Source organism: Bidens hawaiensis, unplaced genomic scaffold, assembly GCF_021521415.1.
Source record: "Bidens hawaiensis isolate Kalapana, Puna unplaced genomic scaffold, B.hawaiensis_p1.1 tig00015320_1, whole genome shotgun sequence".
In the NCBI taxonomy this organism is placed as follows: Eukaryota; Viridiplantae; Streptophyta; class Magnoliopsida; order Asterales; family Asteraceae; genus Bidens; species Bidens hawaiensis.
Genome location: NW_027492369.1, coordinates 168217 through 187600, shown reverse-complemented (window position 1 = coordinate 187600; position 19384 = coordinate 168217). Strand labels below are relative to the sequence as shown.

The 19384-nt window shown below is 38.8% G+C and overlaps 1 protein-coding gene and 1 pseudogene across 1 annotated transcript; one reads left to right on the top strand and one right to left on the bottom strand.

Annotated features, from left to right (window-relative positions):
- Nucleotides 1–768: 768 nt before the first annotated feature.
- LOC143548921 (putative xyloglucan endotransglucosylase/hydrolase protein 26) lies at nt 769–2377 on the bottom strand. Its single transcript, XM_077039959.1, has 4 exons — nt 1990–2377; nt 1798–1898; nt 1275–1468; nt 769–1177 (listed from the first exon to the last, which is right to left on the bottom strand). The coding sequence occupies exons 1-4, from the start codon at nt 2159–2161 to the stop codon at nt 769–771; spliced, it is 876 nt and encodes a 291-aa protein (XP_076896074.1). The 5' UTR covers nt 2162–2377.
- A 6644-nt stretch (nt 2378–9021) lies between these two features.
- LOC143548920 (putative xyloglucan endotransglucosylase/hydrolase protein 26) lies at nt 9022–18664 on the top strand (annotated as a pseudogene).
- Nucleotides 18665–19384: the final 720 nt, after the last annotated feature.

Here is a 19384-nt window from a genome sequence, read left to right as displayed (position 1 = left end):
GATAGCTAATTATATTGCTAGATAAACATGTGGGTTTTATTTGTCCATCTCTAATTGTACCGGGTCATGGCCTATATAACCTAATCATATGGTTATAAGATTGTGAGCTATTCAATCAAGATTCTTTGTTTTTGTTTTGGTGAGTTATATCAATGTTCTTGAGATATAACATAATCATAACATATACAGCAATATGTGAGATATAACATATCTCACATTGTCCAAATTCTCTGGAGCACATAAACAAAGAGAGACCTTGAGGAGAAACATTATATGCTGATATGTGACGTTGTAACGTTATATGCCAACATGCGACTAACAGGACAAACAAAAGTGGCACTAAAGTAGCATGGACATGATTTGCAAATGTCTTAACTACTGCATGGGTGACGAATGAAACTTCAAATCCACATATGATCAGAGCAAGTGGCATGATTTATAAGCCAAGATTCTAAAATAAAAAACAAATTACCAAAAAAGTTTTTCGTTGATTATGCACGAGTAGTTAATTTTAATTACCAGCGCCCTACCAATCATTTATAATTACAGCTAATTTAAGTTCAACTGTTCAAGTTATATTATTATTCTGGTTTAGGTCTAAAGACCAATAGATGTAATTCACAAACACGAATTGAGACACCAGATTGAAATCCAAACCAAAAAGAATTAAAAGGATAACAGTAAAGAATCTTGAAATAAATTGGAGTACAATGAAAGGATAATCTTCAATGAATTGGAAACATGCTTAATATTTGAATCTTGCTCAGTTTAATATTGTGGTTTAGAGCATTCGGGTGGTATTTGTCCATTAAAGCGCTTGAAATCCGTACAGTAGTTGTAGATCATGTAGTTATCGCGTACCCATTTTAATTGTCCTTGTTGCCTAAAGCTCAATTGTTGGTAAACAGGAGATGTCCACCAGTTTGCCCGAGAGGGAATGGCACATTGGCTAATGCTAACAGGTCCGTTCCACTTACATGCTCTAGCCCTGAACCTACGGTAGTAAGCCTCAAAAGGTGCAGAGGTCCAGTCGATTTTAACTAGCCCGCCTCTTGTAGCCCAGTTATCAGCATTCCACAAACTGGAGTAGACTCGCATCCCTTGTTGGTTTGGGTATGCAATCCCTTCACTTTGATAGTTTCTGAAGACTCGGATTGGTAGACTATCAACATACCATCTGTAATGCATTAACAAGTAGTTAATATATATTCAAACAACTGTTTGATGTTTGATATCATGAAGATTAAAATGGTGCTTAGTCTCGGTTTACTCACACAACTTCAGTTGGATTCCAATGAATTGTATAGTTGTGATAATTGGCGGTCGGATCAAACCATAATTTGAACTGTTGCTCTCTGTTGCCTTGGCCTTGGGTGTATATATTTGTGTGCACTGTGTAAGGCTCTCCTGTCGAGTTCCCCAAGAACTCAAAGTCGATCTCATCGTGTTTTGCACCCGTTGAAGATAACTGCCACAATCCAGCATATGAATATATAGTTCATATTGTTCATAATCTATGAAGTATTACTAAAAATATGTTGTTGCACTTACTATTATAGAGCATATATCATTGGAGTTTATTATATATTATTATCATTGCTAGAAGATATTATTTGATTAAATTTCATTTATAATCATCTTCATTGTATCTTGATATACAGTTGATTAATAGTATATAATATTCATTGTTTAGAAAATATTAGTTGATTAAATTTATTTTGTATTGTATTTCTACGTATAGTTGATTAATAATATATAATATCTTATGTGCTTTTCATTATTCTATCCTACACTTACATAATATGTTGTCACAGTTCCAGCCGAGTTCCCTGGAACCAACTTGATTAGCATTTCGATGCTTCCAAATAAGAACGCCCTCTTGGATTGGATACCAGACCCTGCGATTAAGTTTGAAGTTCCATTTATTATTATACAACATAGGAGCGAAACGTACATTCGATCTATAGCGAAAATATTAAATCTTTATACCGGAAGTTTGGTCCAAAACAAGGCGGAGGTCGTCACCATTGCCAAGAATGGAAGAATGGTAAGCACCCCAGTTGAAATACATGCTTTTTGGGAAGTTTGCATTAACCATGGAGTATTGGAATGCTATTGCAAACACAAAAACCGCCATGAAGGAAACTCGAGAACACGCCATTTTCAAAACTATGTTCAATGGTTCTCTTGGTTGAGTTGTTTGGTGCTTAGTTGTGGTTCTTGTTTGTCATATTTATAGCTTGTGTCCAGCAATAATATTGTGGCTGACCATGATGTTGTTACCCATTATTCTTTTGACTTTGTTTAATAACACATATTGACTCCTGGATTTTGACAACATATATGCTGTAAAGCTGGAATAGAATTTAGTAGTGGAGGTGCACCCCATGGAAAATAATTACATCAATAAACGTATTATTATTGGCTTTTTGTATTAATATATATTTTATGAAATTATAGATACATAGGGTAAGGATCATAAGAGAATCATTGGCAAATTGAGAACTTTGAGAACCATTTTGGACCACTTAAAAAACCTCTAAAAAAATATTTAAAAAATTATAAAACAAAAAAAAAAATGAAAATTTTAAAAAAGTAAAAAAACCAAAATTCTTATATTTCATTCCGGTTTCATAAAAAAAACAATTTTTTTGTTCTTTTTAATTCGTATTATACCTATACACATATGTATACTTTCATTTAATCTCTAGTTACATAATATAAACATATATACATTATCATTTACCTTAAATTATACACATGTGTATAGGAAAAAACATGTGTGTACATATTATACATATATGTATAATAAAAAAACCGATTTTTTTCTTTTTAATTCGTATTATAGCTATACACATATGTATACTTTCATTTAATCTTTAGTTACGTAATGTACACATATGTGCATTATCATTTACCTTAAATTATACATATGTGTATAGGAAAAAAACATGTGTGTACATATATATACATATTATACACATATGTATAATTTAGCTAAACCGATAATTTTTTTTAAACCGGGAAGATAAGTAAGAAATTTGGTTTTTTTACTTTTTTATTTTTGTGTTTTTTTTGTTTTATGATTTTTTTATATTTTTGGGTTTTTTATGTGGTCCAAAATGGTTCTCATAGTTCTCAATTCCCAAAAAGTTCTCATATGATCCTGATCATATATATATATATATATATATATATATATATATAATTTCAAAACTTTAAAAAAGTTTGAACTTCTAGAAACTTATAACAACCAAACAGTTTTTTAGTTTTTTTCCATATATTAACATTGTTAGAGACTAATTTTTACCATATTGCATATATAAATTTTTTATTACATAAATAAATCACAAGTGTACATATATGTAAAATTTATGTAACAACAAATGTACATATATGTAAAAACAAATTTAGATATATGTAAAAACTAATTTTCATTATTGTAATCGTAAATATCAATATAAAGCTGATAACACTTAAATAACATAAGTATACAAATTTTTTTATAAAAGAAACGTTAGCTATTAAGAGTTCCTTCAAGTTCTTAAATAATTTAAGAGTTATACTCATCCTATACATACATACATATATACATATGAAGAACTCTTAAATTATATATATATATATATATATATATATATATAGGGTTAGTTTCATTTGAGAACTCAAAAAAAGTTAAGAACTTTTAGGAACTCTTAAAAACCAAATATTTTTTTAACTTTTTTTACATATTAACATTATTTGAGACTTGCTTTATTATATTTATAAAAAAAAATTTGATTATATATATAAATCACAAGTTACACATGAGTAAAATTTATGAGATAAAAATTTACGTATGTATAAAAAAACATAGATATGCATAAAAAAACTAATTTTCATAATTATAATCGTAAATATAGATGTCAAAAGTGATAAAACTACACTTAAATAACATTAACATACAAAATTTTTTATAAAAAACGTTAGTTATTAAGAGTTCCTTCAAGTTCTTAAATAATTTAAGAGTTCTCGAATGATACTAATCCTATATATATATATATATATGTGTGTGTGTGTGTGTGTGTGTGTCTGTGAAGAAGTTAATTAATTTGGGTGTGTTTCTAACTGTAATATATTAGTTGTTGATAATATAATTTGATAAGAACAAAAAATATGAAAATATGAAGTGAAATTATTTTCTAAAAGGTAAGAAATCCTACAAATTGAATTACCAATGAGTGTAATCGATGGCGAGTTTCCACATATTACGGATAATCTGGGGGTTAAATAGATGTTTCCCACGAGGGTTAGGTCTGGCAAGATGGTTATTCTTCTGGTGACCTGCGAAACAGACACCGTGAGCTCGTCACTGAGAAGGGGGGGTACCTCCTTGTGACCACCCTCCGGCGTGAGAATCAGACTAGATTGCTCTTGAATATAAGTGTATATTAAGAGAAATAGCGTGAGAATCAGACTAGATTGCTCTTGATACCGTTCCAAGGTGTTGGAGTATTTATAGCCGAAGGTAGGTGTCCAAGAAGGTACAGCCGGCTGTATTATATTCCTTTTCTACCAACTGTGGGCTACGCACGTGCCGTGCTGGTGGTTGGTGGGTAGGCAGCGGCTGATAGTGACATGGCCGGCTGTGTACTATTCCTTTTCCACCAACTGCAGGCTATGCACGTGCCACGACAAGGGTTGGTGAGTAGGCAATGGCTGATAGTGACATTAAGTACTAGAGCGTGCTGCTCGTCGTACTGTTGTCAGTGAGCTGTCGCAGCTTTGGTCAGATCTTTTGTCCATACCTTGGCAGGTATAGTACAAAAGATCCTCCAGTAGCGTACGGACTGGCTCATTTGGGCGGGAGTTTTCCCGGCTTTGGGCGGGAGTATTCCCGGCTTGCTCATTCCCTCTTCAGGTGACATTACTGAATTATTTGAGAGTTAGTGCCTTGTGCGTGTATCATTGCTGTGCGGGTAGCCTTCCCTGATGGCTAGTATTCGTAGCTGCGGGAACAGGCGGAGTACGTTACCATTGGGAGGCTTTTCCTGCGGGAACAGCTTGCGTACTGCGTGTAAGGACGTCGCGTCTCTGAGCATGGTTGGTCCTGCGGATCCAGTTGGTCTTTACGCAAACGTCCCTCTTTAAGGTTGAGTCTTGCGAGTTCAACTGCGCAGACGTCTCTCTTCGAGGAGTCTTGTGGGTCCAACTGCGCAGACGTCCCTGTTTAAGGTGAGTCTTGCGGGTCCAACCGCGCAGACGTCCCTGTTTAAGGTGAGTCTTGCGGGTCCAACCGCGCAGACGTCCCTGTTGAAGGTGAGTCTTGCGGGTCCAACTGGGCTCTGCTGGGACCTACCTCTTCAAGTCCCCCGAGTCCAATGTTCTTCTCATGAATTGTTAATAAGTGAGGTGAACTTTTGGACTTAAGCAAGGGGTTTTGAAAAGGGTTTAGTTTTAAGGTTTTCCATGGGGATTCTTCCCGCGGAAGTCCTAATGTCACGTGCAGAAATTCCCGACTTTTCTGCTTGATCTTTGGGTATGATGCGGGTAGGTCTGTAACCTCCTCGCAAGTCAGGAGCGTTGAGTTCCACTTGTGTAGATTCTCCATGAGGTTTTGGTAGTTTTAAACATAGTGATCAATTATGTTAAACAACCAATTCCATCTTGGAGCTTCAAACAATCTAGTTCTCAACGTTCCCGCAATGCGGGGATGTTATTTCCGTTTCCGCAAGCATGGCCCAGAAGATCCTTCTTGGTTTCAATTCTCTGCGAGTGCTAAGTATGTGAAGGGTTTTGCCTTGACACTGTACCCGCACTCGTCTTATAGTTACTTTACTTCCAAGGTATTGTTGGCTTCAATTCCCTGCAGGTGCTAAGTATGTGAAGGGTTTTGCCTTGACACTGTACCCGCACCTGTCTTATAGTTACTTGGTTGCCAAGGTATTCTTGGCTTCAATTCCCTGCAGGTGCTAAGTATGTGAAGGGTTTTGCCTTGACACTGTACCCGCACCTGTCTTATAGTTACTTGGTTGCCAAGGTAAGGGGGTGTATTCCCGCTTACTTTTGAATCTTTTTGACTTGCGTTGTAAACGTTATATGACTTGCTCATGCATATTTTAGTTTAACTTAGCAATTTTCCAAGTGTTTTGAGTAAGTTAACCGTTCGACGCGCGGTTGTCAATATGTTAGTGTTCAGTTTCCTCTATCATGATTGTGCGGGTAGGACCGTCACTTTCATTTAGTGGGATGACCAGTCTTCACCTATAACTGACCTGCGTGAAGGTTTGCCGTTTTTTGTGTTTATGCGGGTTTTGCCGCCGTCCACACGCAACGACGTCTCAACTTATTTATGCGGTGAATACCGGCATATCAGTGTTTTGAATAAGTTAACCGTTCGACGCGCGGTTGTCAATAGGTTAGTGTTCAGTTTCCTCTATCATGATTGTGCGGGTAGGACCGTCATTTTCATTTAGTGGGATGACCAAACTTTACCTATAACTGACCTGCGTGAAGGTTTTCCTCATCTTTTCCTTAGAAACTTTTGCCGTTTTTTGTGTTTATGCGGGTTTTGCCGCCGTCCACACGCAACGACTTCCCCACTTATTTATGCGGTGAATACCGGCATATCAGTCTGGAAAGTTCATAAGTATAAATGTAAGACCATCAGCGTCAATGTGGTAAGGAGAATCATTTCTATTAGAAGTGGCTCTGGGCCTTTTCTTTACAAGTTTGGAATTGATCTACATGCAACCTGTGTAATTGAAATCCCATGTTCTTGGGATGGAGGTGTCATCGAGCCTTTCGAGCCGATATTCACCTGGTTCGGAATCTTGTTGTTTACGCAGTATGTAGTCTCCAACATTGAAGCTGCAGTTTCATTCGTGTTTTCCCCAACTGGGGTTCTACACGCATTAGCCTGCTCAGCGTTCATTACGCCACGAGGTGCGTGAGTTTCCCCCCGTGTTCCTTGGTTTGAAGGTTTCTTCGAAATTCCTCAGTTGGAAGTCCGTTTCCTTACGCTTCCCTTTCGCCCTATGGCGAGGGTTTGCGTCGGTGTCGGATTCCTCCCGATCATCGTCCGAGTACTCGCACTCACTGCTCATGTTGAGCTGTTGTCGAGTGCTTCCAAATTCATCAGTCTGTTGGATGGAACGTAAGCGTTCGCCCAACTCAGCTTGGAATTCCTTCTGACGTGCTTCCGCCCACGCTTTAACTTGTTCAAGTGTTTGGCGGGGGAGCCTCGTCTGTTGTCTTTCCACCTGGGTATCAATGAATCCCAGGGGATGATTGTTTACTGCACTTGCCCCGGCTTGGGTAACCGGGGTAGTGTTCGTAAAATTTACTGCACTTGCCCCGGCTTGAGTAACCGGGGTAGTGTTCATAAAATTTGTGTACTCGCCGGTGTTCCTCCCAGTAGCTGGGGTTGTGATTACCGGGGTTTGTTGGTCACTCGCTGGCCTCGGGACCAGAGTAACGTTAACCATCTTTCCAGAAGTTTTGAAAAAACTGAAAAAGAATAAGTTCTAGCTTTTATGCACGGATGGCGCCAATGAAGAAACACTAATCGACCCCGGGCAGATTACGGATAATCTGGGGGTTAAATAGATGTTTCCCACGAGGGTTAGGTCCGGCAAGATGGTTATTCTTCTGATGACCTGCAAAACAGACACCGTGAGCTCGTCACTGAGAAGGGGGGGGGGGTACCTCCTTGTGACCACCCTCCGGCGTGAGAATCAGACTAGATTGCTCTTGAATATAAGTGTATATTAAGAGAAATAGCTAGAAAGAAGATGATGATACCGTTCCAAGGTGTTGGAGTATTTATAGCCGAAGGTAGGTGTCCAGGAAGGTACAGCCGGCTGTATTATATTCCTTTTCTACCAACTGTGGGCTACGCACGTGCCGTGCTGGTGGTTGGTGGGTAGGCAGCGGCTGATAGTGACATGGCCAGCTGTGTACTATTCCTTTTCCACCAACTGCAGGCTATGCACGTGCCACGACAAGGGTTGGTGAGTAGGCAGCGGCTGATAGTGACATTAAGTACTAGAGCGTGCTGCTCGTCGTACTGTTGTCAGTGAGCTGTCGCAGCTTTGGTCAGATCTTTTGTCCATACCTTGGCAGGTATAGTACAAAAGATCCTCCAGTAGCGTACGGACCGGCTCATTTGGGCGGGAGTTTTCCCGGCTTTGGGCGGGAGTATTCCCGGCTTGCTCATTCTCTCTTCAGGTGACATTACTGAATTATTTGAGAGTTAGTGCCTTGTGCGTGTAGCCTTGCTGTGCGGGTAGCCTTCCCTGATGGCTAGTATCCGTAGCTGCGGGAACAGGCGGAGTACGTCACCATTGGGAGGCTTTTCCTGCGGGAACAGCTTGCGTACTGGGCGTAAGGACGTCGCGTCTCTGAGCATGGTTGGTCCTGCGGATCCAGTTGGTCTTTGCGCAGACGTCCCTCTTTAAGGTTGAGTCTTGCGAGTTCAACTGCGCAGACGTCTCTTTTCGAGGAGTCTTGCGGGTCCAACTGCGCAGACGTCCCTGTTTAAGGTGAGTCTTGCGGGTCCAACCGCGCAGACGTCCCTGTTGAAGGTGAGTCTTGCGGTTCCAACTGGGCTCTACTGGGACCTACCTCTTCAAATTTGAACACGGTGGAGACTATTTTTATGTTAATTTATCTAGTAGATTACTAGGGGAATACTCGTTGCGAATATCATTTTACCTATGAGGGCTTAAAAGCACGGAACGAAATCTCATTTAGAATATTTCCTTCACGTTTTTTTGATGAGAATTGACAAGTATGTCACCAAAAGCATTGATCGACACTAACACCATACCTCGCTAAACCATCCTTAATTGCTGAGAGATTACTAACGGATACTGTAAAAGTAAACTTGTTATTTTTTATTTTTTTTGGTTAGACCCGCTCTTGGTGATCCGTTTCATAATTCGACAAATATTATTAATATATATTTTATCTATTTTTTTATTAACAGCAGCATGTTACAGTTAGAAACACACACAGTATTAGACATTTAAGTAGGACTTAAATATCATATTAGCTTCTTGACGCAATTATTTTCCGTGGGTTGTACGTCTTAGAAACAAGAGGTGAACCATAGCCATCCTGCACCCCCACCACTCACTTCTATTACAGCTTGCAACTACAACCGGTGTATTTGGGTGCATTCACAGTTATTAAATATTATAAACAAGAGAGTCAATACGTGTTACACGAAACAAAGTCAAAAGAATAATGGGTCACAACTTTATGGTCAGCTAGCTACAATAATATTGCTGGACACAGGCTATAAATATGGCAAACAAGAACCATAACTACACACCAAACAACTCAACCAAGAGAACCATTGATCATAGTTTTGAAAATGGTGGGTCCACGAGTTTCCTTCATGGCGGTTTTTGTGTTCGTAATAGCATTCCAACACTCCATGTTTATTGCGAACTTCCCCAAAAGCATGTATTTCAATCGGGGTGCTCACCATTCTTCCATTCTTGGCAATGGTGACGACCTCCGCCTTGTTTTGGACCAAACTTCCGGAATGAAGATTTATATTTTCGCTATAGATCGAGTATATGTTTTGCTCCTATGCTGTATGATAATGAATGGAACTTTAAACTTAATCGCAGGGTCTGGCATCTAATCCAAGAGGGCCTTCTTATTTGGAAGCATCGAAATGCTAATCAAGTTGGTTCCAGGGAACTCGGCTGGAACTGTGACAGCTTATTATGTAAGTGTAGAATAGACTAACGAAAATCTGGTAAGATATGTTAGCCGATAATCTGATATTATTGGCATGTATCGTGTATTTAAATGCTAATCTGATATTATTGGCATGTATTGTGTATTTAAATGTAATCGTTATTCAGTTTTGCATGATTGACTTTCCTCAGTTAGCTCCATAATTGTAGCCTTGTAACTGATAACATTGTATTATTTATAGTCATTGTTAATAAGAGAATGGTCAAGGGGAATTACAAAACCTTACATGGTATCACCCTCTTTGGCCTGATCTCGATCACGCCGCCACCCATTTTTTTTCCTTAACGTTTTTTTTCTTTCCGGCAGCCCTCACTCACCATGGCCGACAAAGCAGATCCCAAACCACAACCGTTACATCCAGTTTACACCGTAACCAATATACAACACAAAGTGCGTGAACTTGACGGCGTTAAACTCACTTACCCCTCTTGGGTAAAACTGTTAAAACTCCATGCTATCCGCTACGATGTGGTTAGTCACATCGACGGAACGGCAGCCCCGGCAAACACCGACGCCGACTACGCATCAATTTAGGGGTGGCAAATGGGTTGGGTTGGGTCGAAATGGGTCGGAACGGGTTAGGGTCGGAATGGGTCAACTAAAAAAAGGGTTGTTTTGGTTCGGGTCGTAACGGGTTAGGGTCAAAAGGTTTGGGTCGGAACGGGTCAAAGCGGGTTTCGGGTCGAGTTTGGTTTTTTTTTTTTTTTTAGAACGAGGGCAAATGCGAAAACGTTTTAGCTTTTTTACATTTTTCGTTTTTGATTTATATTTTGACTTATGATTTTTTTGAATTTATTTTGGAGGAGTTTTTATTGTTTAAAACCTCTCCAAAAAAAATTCAAAAAAATTAATAAAAAAATCATAAGTCAAAATATAAATCAAAAAAGTAAAATGTAAAAAAGCTAAAATGTTTCCGTCTTTGCCCTCGTTCTTAAAAAAAAAAATAAAAACCCCACCCGAGAACTAAACTGAAACCGAAAGTCAACGAAAACGGAACATAAACCAAAACTAAACCGAATTGATCGAAACTGAAAAAATCAATCAAAAACGAAACTAAAAAACTGAAACCGAACAGAAATGAATCTGTAAAAACCGACTACAACAAAACAAAAGGCCGAAACCGACCAAAAACAAACAAAAGAAACCGATACCCAACCCGTCCAGTGCTCCGAAACTGACCAAAAAGAAACAAAGGAAACCGAAACCCAACCCGTTCAGTGCGAAAACTCATGTTGGTTCGAAACCTAAACCGAACTCGTTCCAATCCAAAACCCGTTTCAACCTGAGCTTGCCACTTTTTCTTAAGACACTAACCCACATCGACTCATTTCTTTAAATTTGTCGACCTATTTTGACCCAAAAATAAGGAGGTGGAATTTCAAGTGACTCATTTTGACCCATCTTATTAAAATCTATGACCCAAACCAACCTATATGATTTTTAAAACAACCTAAAATGACCCATTTGAAATGGTTTGGGTCAAGATTGCCACCTCTACGCATCATGGAAGAAAATAGGTGCCATTGTACTGCAATGGATCTACGGGACTCTTTCTCAAGCTTTTCTTGACCGAGTCCTTGAAGACCAATCCACTGCCTATGAAGCGGGTTGAGAAGTTGTTCTTGAACAACAAAGGTCCTAGAGCCGCGGCACTCCAGCATGAACTTACCAACCTCACCCTTTCCGCTATGTCGGACCTTGAGGCGTATTGTCAACGGATCCGGGAACTCGCGGACCAATTAATCGCCGTTGGTTGTCCGATTAACAATACTCAACGAATCATCTATCTCGTTCGTGGTCTTCCCCGTGAATATGACGCCACGGCATCCATTCTCAATCAGACAATTCCCCTGTGGGAGGAGGCTTGTGAACGACTCCAATCTGAAGCTCGCCGCATCTCTCCCCAACACCGATGGTCGCCGCCGCCATTACTCCTACACCGGAAAAACCTCGCGAGTACCACCAATCGGGATTCTGAGTCTACTCGCAGGGATAATCACAAAAACGGACGGTCAGATGGGTCAGTCTTCAAACAGACCCCTTTTACACCATACTGGGCCCCTTCTCAAGCCCAACCTCAATATCCTTACATTCCATATTGGGCTCCACCACCCAACTCAGCAGTGGACTCAACCTTGGTATCCAAGAAATGCTACTAGGCCAAGCAACCATCCACCCCAGTACAGGAACCAGCAAGCCCAGCCCCATGTAGCAGCTGCTGATCCGCTTGAACCCACCCAACTAGCCCATGCGGTTGAAGCTCTCTCAATGGAATCGGGTAATGATCAGTAGCATCTAGACACGGGTGCATCCTCTCATGTCACCTACGATCTAGGTAAACTTCAGAATTTCTCATCGTATTCACCAATATCTTCAATATTTGTAGGTAATGGCAATAAACTTCCAGTTTTTGGTTCGGGATCCTCCGAAATTACCACACCATCCAAAAACCTACACCTAAAATCTGTCCTTTTTAACCCAAATTTCATTAAAAATCTTATTTCTGTACGTAAATTCAATATTGATAATTGGACCTCTATTGAATTTGACCCATTTGGATTTTCTGTGAAGGATTTCAAGGATGGCACGATCCCGAGTCGTCATAACAGTACGAGTGACCTTTACCCGCTCACCGCTAATGCTTCCGCCATCGCTTGCGTTGCTTCCGGTCAAGATTCTCCTTTTTGGCACAACCGACTTGGTCATCCGGGTCAACTCGTCATGGAGTTTCTTCGCTCGAAGAATTTTATTTCTTGCAATAAAATAAAATTTCCTTTTGTTTGTCAGTCTTGTCAGCTATCTAAACACAAACGTTTGCCATTTTTGTATTCTACTAGTCATACTTTGTTACCTTTTGCGATATTACATTGTGACTTGTGGACATCTCCCATTACAAGCCATGTAGGCTATAAATATTATATGGTCTTAACTGATGATTTCACTCAATACACATGGGTCTACCCACTAAAATTCAAATCCGAGACATTTACCAAGTTTACACATTTTCATCAATATGTTACCACACAATTTCAATTACCAATTAAATCGTTTCAATGTGACATGGGGGGTGAAGTTGACAACACTAATTTTAAAAACTTCACAACCCAACACGGCATTCAAATTCGATTTTCTTGCCCACATACATCCTAACAAAATGGAAAATCCGAACGCATGATTCGTCGCTTAAACGAAATCATGTTTGCCCTCCTCACGCATGCTTCACTCCCCTCCACATTTTGGGTCGAAGCCCTTCACGCAGCCTCCTATCTCCATAACATCCTCCCTACCAAACTTCATAACAACCAAACCCCTACCTCACGTCTCTACCTTCGCCAAGCATCATACGACCACCTTCGTGTGTTCGGATGCTTGTGTTATCCAAATCTATCCTCCACTCGTCCACATAAACTTGCACCACGCTCCACCAACTGTGTGTTTCTCGGATACCCAACCAACTACCGCGGGTACCGATGTCTTGATCTCTCTACCGGGAAAACCATTTTTTCTCGACACGTAATGTGACATTCGTTAATTTTCGATTCATATTCGTATTTGTAAACCCGACCCGTTGGGTCGTTTTGATGTATATTCATTATTATTTATCATTAATAAAGTGATTCTCGACATTTAATGTTCATTATTCGTTGTTCGTTGTTATTAAATTGTTTATAAATTCCCGAGCCTTAACGAACGAATAAACGCGTAAATAATCCAAAACCGAACACTATTTAATTCGATTACTAAGTTTAGGGTTAAAAATGTAAAACTTGAAAACTTTATTTAACTTAGAAGATATTTATATTATCATTTAAAGGTTCTTGAAAGTTTAGGGGCTAAAATTGTAAATTCTATTTAAATTATAATATTATAATAACCCAACCCTATCCCTTCCCCTCCCTCCCGTCACGTTTTTCCATTGACTCTCCGGGCGCCGGAGTGGCCGCCGGCCACCCTAAACCTTTTTTTTAAACCAAAATTTAATATTAGAAAATGTTTCTCCTTGTTAATACATCATAACCAACCCGTTAATCACGTTAATCAACTCGTAATCGTGTCCGTAATGGTCGCCGGAAAATCCGGATAATCAAATCAACGAATTAATGTGAAGACGCTCCTCCACATAGTATAAATAGACACTTAAACTCATAAACAACTCGCTCATTCCTCTCAATCCCCCTCTAATACACCGATTTGTCTGTAATTGGGAGTTTTCTTATTACTTTTCCGGCAACTGGGTTTCGGTAAAAACAAAACCTTATAAGGTAATTAATTTATTGTTGTTAATGTCGTTACACCAATAAACAAAACCCCTAATCTAATTATAACGAACATGGAACAGAAATCCCAATTGATAAATTAGGGTTTATGTTTTTGAAGATGAAGAAGATGAAGTTGAACATCTGTTTAAAGTAAACTGTTTCCATAACTTCATTGAATTGCTTCCTAGTCCAACTGGTTAAATCGTTAACATTGTAAACATGAGACCCGGGTTCGAAACCCCGAACCCGGGTCAAGCGCTTCTTTTCTTTTGTGTTGGACCCTGTATTGTTATTATTATTATTATAAAAATCCATTTCAAAGCTAATGGTATATTTAAGTATTAAAAACCATACCATAAACGAATATTGTCACCAGAGCAGTTGGATAATACCCAGAACTTATACCACCAAGACCCGGGTTCGAAACCCGGGTCAATCTTATATTTTTTTTATTAAACATTTTTCCAGTTTATTAATAATTAATAAATTATTTTAATCAATTAAAAATCAAAATAAATTTATAAAAACCTTTTTAACTTAAATAAAAATTATGTAAATTAAATATAAATTATAACTCACCATTTCACACTTAAAACCAAGTTTTCTCGTTTTCGTAAACCGTAACTAAAAATCATTTGTTAATCGTAAAGTAAACTTTAATTTACTAAAAATCGTTCCGTTAACGCAATAATTATAATTATGACTTATAATTAATAGTTCAAGCTTTTCGAACATATAAACTTTGTTTTCTCGCCATTAAAGTGCTTAAATCGTACTAATAACCAAATTGCCGTTAAAACATAAATATTAATATAATAATCAAAGAGCCGTAAAGTTTGTAATAAAACAATAACTAACTTCTAAATCTATTCATTTAACCAACTTTAAAGTTCCGTTAGAATAGTCATTAAAAGTCGTGTTTATTCTTATTTATAGTTCGTACGGATTGACCGCTTCGGTTTCCTTTGACGCCTTCGAGTTATTCTTATTTTCTTTTTTCACGCGATTACTAAGGTGAGTTTTTCACCACCCCTTTTTAATGTTTTAATGTTTTGGGGTAACATATGTATCCTTATAAACATTCAAGTATTATTTCTTCTATTACAATACTACAATTCGTATATGGACTTGTGTGTTACTTGTATTACTTGCACGATTGGGAAGCCTCATTAAGTATGATCATACGCCCCTCTTTGCACTCCGGTCCATTTGTATCGAGTGGAAAAGGGCCTCATTATCCGAGTACGTTGGTTGTTACCAATTGGAAAGGACCTTACTTGTGCGATTATCCAAGTACGTTGGTTGTACCAACTGGAAATGACTTACTTGCTCGTTCACCACATGTCTATGAATTGTATGGTTTTTATGTATGTATTTAAACTGTGGAAACTCACCAGCTATATTTATAGCTGACTATATTTATACATATGTTACAAGTACCGTGATTAGAGGATGAAGGACTAGAAGACACTTAGAATACCTAGGTTATTTAATGAACGAGACATTTGTTTTGATTATTGTTTATCTTTGATTTAAACTCGTATTGTTTACTTGATTGAACTTGTGTACTTGGCTATTTAATGAATTAATGTTATTATGGTCACTTAATAGTGCCACGTGTGTTTGAGCAATCTGTACGTCACACTCGGGCGTTTTCGCTTAAGCCGGGGTGTTACACGTCACCTTTGACGAAACCCAATTTCCATTCCTTAACCCGTCTCAACCCACGCCCTCTCACACTTTTCTCGACCCATCACCACATATATTCACCCCACCCAACACGTTTATCTCAACACAAAACCCATCCATCGACAATACTACACCCGGCCCAAGCACATTACCCACCCAAGAACAACCTGTCGCATACCTCACACACCATCCTACTAGCCCTTTACCCAGCTCAAACCCATTATCCAACCAAGACCAACCTGGCCCACCTGATCCACCTTCACCCAGCCGACAACAACCAAACCCGATACCCCCTCCACCACCCGCACCCACTCACCCTATGCAAACTCGATCTCAATCAGGCATCTACAAACCTCGCCTTCCTATATCACTAAACGCTGAAACCACCCCCTCCCTCTCCCCTCTACCCAAATCACATCTCACTGCCCTCACCGATCCCAACTGGAAACCTGCCATGATAAACGAGTATGAAGCTCTATTGGCAAATAATACGTGGACCTTGTACCAAGACCTGCTGAGGCACCCGTAATACGTTGCATGTGGCTTTTTAAGCACAAATTTCATGCGAATGGTACATTGGAACGACACAAAGCTCGTCTAATCGTTAATGGAAAAATTTAAACCATTGGAGTTGATTGTGACGAGACGTTCAGCCCCGTGGTTAAACCCACAATGATACGCACGGTTCTAAGTCTCGCAGTATCAAAAGGCTGGCCTATTCATCAATTAGATGTTAGAAATGCATTTCTAAATGGGCATATTAAAGAGACATTTACATGTTTCAACCACCAGGGTTCACCTCGCTGTCTCATCCTAACTTTGTGTGCAAGCTTAATAAGTCTCTTTATGGCTTGAAACAGGCTCCACGAGCCTGGTATCAACAATTTGCAGGATATATCAACAAATGTGGCTTCAAAAGTAGTGCTTGTGATACCTCACTATTTATCTATCACAAGGGAAATCAGATGGCATGTCTACTTTTATATGTTGACGACATAATTCTCACGGTTTCCAATACCTCTTTGCTTCGGAGCATCATCAACTCTCTATCGGCTGAATTTAAAATGACCGATCTAGGCACATTGAATCACTTTCTCGGTATCGCCGTGCAGAAACAAAAGACTGGCCTGTTCTTATCTCAATATCATATGCCGCCGATATTTTATCATGTGCCGATATGTCTACCTGTAAGCCCGCTAGCACCCCGGTAGAGGTTGGTTGCAAACTTTGTGCCAATCACGGCACTCCCTTTTCAGACGGTCCTCTATGCAAAAGCTTGGCAGGTGCACTTCAATATCTTACCATTACCCGCCCAGACATCTCGTATGCAGTTCAACAAGTCTGCCTATTCATGCATGCCCCTCGTTAACTGCACTTTCAATTACTTAAGCGAATCCTTAGGTACATCAAGGGTAAAATATCTCAGGGCCTGCTTATCTCACCCTCCCGAACGACAAAACTGACAGCCTATTCGGATGCGGATTGGGGTGGGTGCCCCGACTCTCGTCGGTCAACATCCTGTTATTGTGTATACATGGGCGACAATTTAATTTCATGGTCCTCAAAGCGTCAACCTACAGTTTCACGATCTAGTGCTGAGGCCGAATATCAAGATGTCGCCAACACCGTAACCGAAATTAGTTGGATCCGTAACCTCTTGCTCGAACTTCACGTTCCGATTAGACACGCCATGATTTTTTATTGTGATAACATCTCTGCTGTTTTTTTAGCCGAAAATCCGCTACAACATCAACGAACCAAACATGTCGAGCTAGACATACACTTTGTTCGTGAAAAAGTCCGCCTTGGCTCCGTTAAAGTTCTACATGTTCCGGCCGATTACCAATACACAGATATCTTCACAAATGGGTTACCAAAACACTTATTTCAATGTTTTCGATCCAGTTTATGCCTCCGCTCATTCTCGGCTTCAACTGCGGGGGACTGTTAGCCGATAATATCACAATGATATTATTGGCATGTATTGTGTATTTAAATGTAATCGTTATTCAGTTTTGCATGATTGACTTTCCTCAGTTAGCTCCATAATTGTAGCCTTGTAACTGATAACATTGTATTATTATTTATAGTCATTGTTAATAAAAGATTGGTCAAGGGGAATTACAAAACCTTACAAGATATTATATATTATTAATCAACTATGCATAGAGATACAATGAGGATGATTATAAAAAAAATTTAATCAAATAATATTTTCTAAACATGATAACAATACCCTAGCTAATAATATGAATCATATTATTTACAAGTGCAACAACATATTATTAGTAATACTTCAGAGGTTATGAACACTGAGAATGATATGCATTCATATGTTTGATTGTGACAGTTATCTTCAACGGGTGCAAAACATGGTGAGATCGATTTTGAGTTTTGGGGGAACTTGACAGGCGAACCTTACACGGTGCACACCAATATTTACACCCAAGGTCAAGGCAACAGAGAGCAACAATTCAAATTGTGGTTTACCCGACCGCCAATTATCACAACTATACAATTCATTGGAATCCAACTGAAGTTGTGTGAGTAAACCGACACTAAGCACCATTTTAATCTTCATGATATCAAACATCAAACGGTTGTTTGAATATATATTAACTACTTGTTAGTGTATTACAGATGGTACATTGATAGTCTACCAATTCGAGTCTTCAGAAACCATCAAAGTGAAGGGATTGCATACCTAACCAACAAGGGATGCGAGTCTACTCCAGTTTGTGGAATGCTGATAACTGGGCTACAAGAGGTGGGCTTGTAAAAATTGACTGGACTTCTGCACCTTTTGAGGCTTACTGACGTCTCCTGCTTATCAATAGTTGAGTTTCAGGCAACAAGGTCAAATGAAACGAGTAAGAGATAACTACATGATCTACAACTACTGTACATATTTCAAGCGCTTTAATGGATATATGGCACCCGAATGTTCTAAACTACAATACTAACCTAAGCAAGATTCAACGATTCAAACATGTTTCCAATTCACTGAAGATTATTCTTTTCATTTGTACTCAAAATTTATTTCAAGATTCTTTTTTTGTTCAACACAAGTGTTGTTTTCCTCTTAATTCTTTCTAGTTTGAGATTTTTAATTCGGTGTCTCACTTCGTGTTTGTGAATTAAATTCTTTAGACTATACAAGCCTTGAAGATTATTCTTTTTGTTAAACTCCAATTTATTTCAACATTTCAAGATTCTTTTGTTTCACTTGAGTTTTACTTCCTTTTATGCTTGGTGGTTTGATTTATTAATTCGGTGCCTCAAATTCATGTTTGTGAATTACAACTGCTACAGACCAAATAACCTGAATAATATATAACACGAACCTGGATTAATATATAACTCGAGTAGTGGCATATCCAAATGTGGCGAACCACAATCTTTTGATAGTTTTAGATCTTCTTCAACCCCAACTTAATGGTTGCTATGGTTATTCCTACTAAAGAAAGTTGTCGATTAGCATGAAAGAAACTTTGGACGAAATTCACCATAATAATAATTTCCAGTTTTTTATACGGTCTGGCCAACGGTGACAATGCCTACAATGTCAAGATTCAAGAATAAAATGATACTTGTTCGATTGATGGAATATGGATGTTGGAGTAATTATTATTAATTGACAAGCTTACATATATAAACTCGTACGTCATGTTTGATGTGCATGA

What these genes read in the sequence shown, in the direction of transcription:
- LOC143548921 (XM_077039959.1), bottom strand. Translation starts at nt 2,161, where the DNA reads ATGGCGTGTTCTCGAGTTTCCTTCATGGCGGTTTTTGTGTTTGCAATA. An exon ending in TGTTTTGGACCAAACTTCCG is followed by an intron (nt 1,899 to 1,989) that starts GTATAAAGATTT and finishes ACTTAATCGCAG; the next exon opens with GGTCTGGTATCCAATCCAAG. An exon ending in TGGAATCCAACTGAAGTTGT is followed by an intron (nt 1,178 to 1,274) that starts GTGAGTAAACCG and finishes AATGCATTACAG; the next exon opens with ATGGTATGTTGATAGTCTAC.